Source organism: Hemibagrus wyckioides, linkage group LG23 (genome assembly GCF_019097595.1).
Source record: "Hemibagrus wyckioides isolate EC202008001 linkage group LG23, SWU_Hwy_1.0, whole genome shotgun sequence".
Taxonomy (NCBI): Eukaryota; Metazoa; Chordata; class Actinopteri; order Siluriformes; family Bagridae; genus Hemibagrus; species Hemibagrus wyckioides.
In genome coordinates, this window is record NC_080732.1 from 627354 (window position 1) to 632353 (window position 5000).

Consider the following 5000-nt stretch of genomic DNA (forward strand, 5'->3'; position numbering starts at 1 on the left):
TGCGACACAAGCCTAAGACATCGGCAATCCATTGCTCTTCCTGTAATAGCCCGGATGTTAAGACCTGAATATTTTAGACCTGAATTTGTGAGGTTGAAAAATAATGAAGAATATATTTTTTTGTAAATGCTGTAAGGATTTTTTTTCAATCAGGTCAAATTGCAAAGCAGAAAAATTCAAACTTCTTTTTTGTGATTCAGTATACTATTTTGCTTTCAGGAATCTTGGCACTATTATACATCCATAACACACACACAAACACACACACAGACACACACACAAACACACACACAGTAACAATCTCTGACCTTCTCCAGTTCATTGTCCAGATCCATGGATCGTGGGCGGAGTTTAATGGGCTGATCCTTGAAGATGTCGCCGAATCCGAAGCCGCGGACCTTCTTGGGCTGAATCTCGCTGCCGGAGACGGCGCTGCCCGCGTCTGAACGCAGGCTACTGCTGTCTCCTCCGTCACTCTCTGAGCCTGTGCTGTCCTTCACACCTGCACACACACACACACATACACACACGTGACATGAGATAGGAAGTGGGATTTAGGCTGTACTCTAAAAATAAAGGGCTCTCTGTGTGTGTGTGTGAAAGTGAGAGAGAGTGAAAGTGTGTGTGTGTGAAAAAGAGAGAGAGAGTGTGTGTGCATGTGAAAGAGAGAGTGTGTGTGTGTGTAAAAGAGAGAGTGTGCGTGTGTGAAATAGAGTGTGTGTCTGTTTGTGTGTGTGTGTGTGTGAAAGAGAGTGTGTGTTTGTGTGTGTGAAAGAGAGTGTGTTTGTGTGTGTGAAAGAGAGTGTGTGTTTGTGTGTGTGAAAGAGAGTGTGTGTTTTTGTGTGTGAAAGAGAGTGTGTGTTTGTGTGTGTGAAATAGAGTGTGTGTCTGTTTGTGTGTGTGTGAAAGAGAGAGTGTGTGTGTGTGAAAGAGAGAGAAAGAGTGTGTGTGTGTGTGTGGGGGTGATTGTGTGTGAATGAGAGAGAAAGAGTGTGTGTGTGTGTGTGTGTGTGTGTGTGAAGATATAAATCCAATATTCTCAGTTTTGTGGGAACTGATCAGTCAGGACTGAAATGAGCCTCCCTGATTGGCTCATTGTGAGGGGCGTGGCTAAGATTCTCCTTAATGAGCTCCTCATTCACAAACTTCAGGAGTTAATAAGGTAATACACCCCTGTGTGTGACGCTGTTATAGTAAAATAATCAAGGACAGAGCAGTGTGAGAAGGCGGAGTGAGAAGGCGGAGTTACTGTTGATTATTTTCCTCCAGCAGCACATCCCCAAGTGTGTCATTTTCTCAACAAACAGCAGTGATTTTATTTTTTTTATCCAATTAGTGTTACAGGATACTGACTGGTCCGTGTGCTGCGTGTATCCTCAGGTGGGGTTGCCAGATCCTCTGCTTCACTCAGCTCTTTAGTGAAGTTGGAGGGGAACATCCCGACCTTGCCGTTGAGGCATCCTTCCCACCAGCCCTCCTCCACCTGCAGCACATCGACTCAATAATTAACACACACACAAACACACACACACACACACACACACACAATGTCCTTCACCTCTCCCAGGATCTCGATGATGTCTCCGATCTTGAGCTCCAGCTCGTCTTCATTCTGCGGGATGTAGCTAAAGGCGGCTTTGCAGCGTCTCTTCCGTATGGCCTCTCCTGTTACCACACACACACACAGACACACACATATACACACACACATGAACATGCCATTTCCACAGGTTTCAGTTAACTACACACAAAAAGGCAATGATAAATCTTTTAATATGATCAATATTTCACTCTGCTCTTGCTTTGACAGGCTCATTTACATAAACACACCCCCAAATCGCCATATATGGTAAACGGTTTGGTTTTAGCCACATAGTGCCGGGCGGAGACTGGTGATGTATTCTTAAAATACACATATATAACTTAATTATTATTAAGCTGTGTGTGTGTGTGTGTGTGTGTCAAAACTTTAACATTAGATCAAATGAACAGAGTGCTGATCAGTATTTTTAGAACTGAATCCAACATGGATTACATGTGTATCATCTACATCAACATCATGTTATAGTCTATATATCTATCTATCTATCTATCTATCTATCTATCTATCTATCTATCTATCTATCTATCTATCTATCTATCTATCTGTCTGTCTATAATGTGTTTTAATATTAATATGAAGTACATTTCAGTTTCATGTTCATTAGAAATCAGACCACATGTGTAATGATGATAAACAGGAAGTGTGTAGAGCAGTTCATCTGCAGTGTCTCTACCTTTCTTGGCAGATCTGAGGCTGGATTCTGATCCGGGACTAGCGCTGCCATTGGACAAATCCGATCTGACCGCTTGAGAGGCTGAGCTGATCTCCTTCTTCACCTCCTTTTTAATCTCCTGCAGGAGAAGTTGGAGAAAAAGAGAGAAAAGTTCTTTAAAGTGCCACCAGGAGGCGCAAGAGAGCGCTACTGTACTGAGAGAGAGAGAGAGAGAGAGAGAGAGAGGTGAGAAGTAGATGGATTTACTGTATATGATGCCTTTCTCTCTCTCATGGTCATGTGACCTTCGGCCAGATTTCCATTTCATTTATTAGAAATGATGTTACTTTGCTTTTTTGTGTTAAGGCCAAACACGATGCATTAATAAATAATAAGAACTTCCTGTTCAGTATAAATTCACACTCAAAACAAAAACAAAAAAACAATTAAGACAAATTATAAATATGAAATTAATTCGTTTTTAAAAATAAACAACATTTTTTGCAACCTTTACATTAAAAAGTTACATTCAATTTTACAGCTGCTGGCTTTTATTTTCATCATAGCTTTTATTTTGAAAAAAAAAAAGAAGACCCACTGCATTGTGGGACAGAGTTACAGCCTGGGTAAAGACGTCCAGTTCTACATCATGGGTCATTCTGCTCTCCTGGAACAATTCAGTACTGAACAATACACCAACACACACCGCTTAAAGACATGGGTCTGTTTACAGTGACATTTTAAACAAAGTGGGTGAGAGACACGGGGGGAGGGGTTTTGGACTCGTTTCCTGAATGCAGTAAGGTACTGAGGAGGAGTAAACCACACACACAAACTCTCTCTCTCTCTCTCTCTCTCTCTCTGTAAGCACTTCTCCATATGTGGGTCCAGTTCCTGTGAGCAGCTTAAGTTAAAACACAATGCCCGTCTTAATCAGGGGTCAGAGTTCATCAACATCCTCCTTCACTCTACATATCATCCTGCCCCCCCACTCTCTCTCCCTCCCTCTTCCTCTCTCTCTTTCTCCCGCTCTCTGATATTTACAGGTGATGTGTCTCAGGTGATGTTTACAGTCACGTTGTTAATCACATTCTGTTATTTATTTTGTTTATTTTCACTAGATTTTGTGCAGACTTACATTTACATGGCAGACGCTCTTATCCAGAGTGATGTACCAAAGTGCTTTGAAGTCTCTATCAGTGAATACATTAACACTGGTTCAGATCACAGACTCAGATACCATCACCAAGTTCACTCCACCACCTTGGTGCCAGAACAGAACAGAGTCTAGATGAATCCCTACCTCTGACCCTAAGAGATGGTGGACCAGTGGAGCAGTGCTAGTGGATCTGAGGGAGCGAGGGTCAGTGTGAGGAGTAATAGGAGCTTTGAGGTCAGATGGTGCTGGTCCATTCTGGGCTTTGTAGGCAAGGGTCAGTGTTTTGAATCTGATGCAGCTACAGGAAGTCAGTGGAGGAGCAGCAGTGGGGTGGTGTTAGGCAGGATAGAAACAAGACACACAGCTGTGTTTGGATCATTTACAGTGGACCAATTGTGTTCAGAGGAAGACCTGACAGTAGAGAGCTGCCAGAGTCCAGTCTGAAAATGACCAGAGACTGAACAAGCACCTGAGTAGCCTGTGTGGATAAAAATGGCGGAATCCTTCTGATGTTGTACAGAAGAAACCGACATGAGGGTGTCACAATAGTAACATGGGAGGAAAAGGACAGCTGATTGTCCATGGTTACCCCGAGGTTGCGAACAGTGGACAAAGGGGAGATCATGGAGTTGTTCAGAGAGACAGAGATTTCAACATAAAGATTTGAAAAGTCTGACTCCGAGACTCAATTCTTCATCATCACAGGAGAGCTGATAGAGGAAGACGTCTCCCTACACCACTGTTACATAATCACACACACACACACACACACTTACAATGTCTACAACATTCATTCAAATCTCCAGATATAAGAGTCTGATGTCCCTGGTGACAGAGAAGTAAAGAAAGAGCAACTGCAAGGCATGAATCAGAAACACATACACACACGCACGCATGCACACACACACACACACGCGCACACACACACACACACACAGCCTCTAAACATTAACCTTGGGAGAACAGTAGAGATCGTGTCTCCTGGGTGACATGCTGAAAGACATATCAGTCTGAAAGAATGGACACACACACACTCTTCATCCTCATCCACACACTCCTCATCATCCTCCTCATCCTCACACTCTTCATCCATCCTGAAGATGGAGATGTAGAAAGAGATGAAGATGAAAATGGAGATGGAGTCTCAGAGTCTGTCCTGAAGAGTCCAGCATGACTCTGAGCTTTCACATGACCTCAGAGCAGGACAGGAGACCCGCTGCGTTATTACAATAATATACATTATTCAAGAGCTTATCAAATATTCATGAGTAGGCGGAAGTTAAAGATCTCACTCGAGGGTCTGACAGACAACCTTATGCTTCTCTTATATGAGCTTCATCATCATCATCATCATCATTTAAATAATTCATTATTTATTGAATTATAGTTAAACTAACAGTTTAATACATTTTTACTATAAGGTTTAGACTTTTACAAAGATTTTTTTGTCCAGAAACATCATTAACTGACGATCTGACCTCCACAAATCTACAAAAAAAAACTTAAACTAAAATCCAATAAAAAAAAAATTCAAATGTATTTTTATTCTTTCAACTATTTCTCAACTACAGTCATTAACTATTAAA

At 41.9% G+C, this 5000-nt stretch overlaps 1 protein-coding gene across 2 annotated transcripts in view; it reads right to left on the reverse strand.

Annotated features, from left to right (window-relative positions):
* Window positions 1-5000, reverse strand: part of sh3kbp1 (SH3-domain kinase binding protein 1) — a 61013-nt gene that overhangs the window by 20870 nt on the left and 35143 nt on the right. For both annotated transcript variants that reach the window (XM_058376534.1, XM_058376533.1), the window contains exons 3-6: window positions 2277-2394; window positions 1559-1665; window positions 1354-1483; window positions 309-502 (exon numbers count right to left, since the gene is read on the reverse strand). In XM_058376534.1, the coding sequence (XP_058232517.1) occupies window positions 309-502; window positions 1354-1483; window positions 1559-1665; window positions 2277-2394 (549 nt within the window). The remainder of the gene's footprint in view (window positions 1-308; window positions 503-1353; window positions 1484-1558; window positions 1666-2276; window positions 2395-5000) is intronic.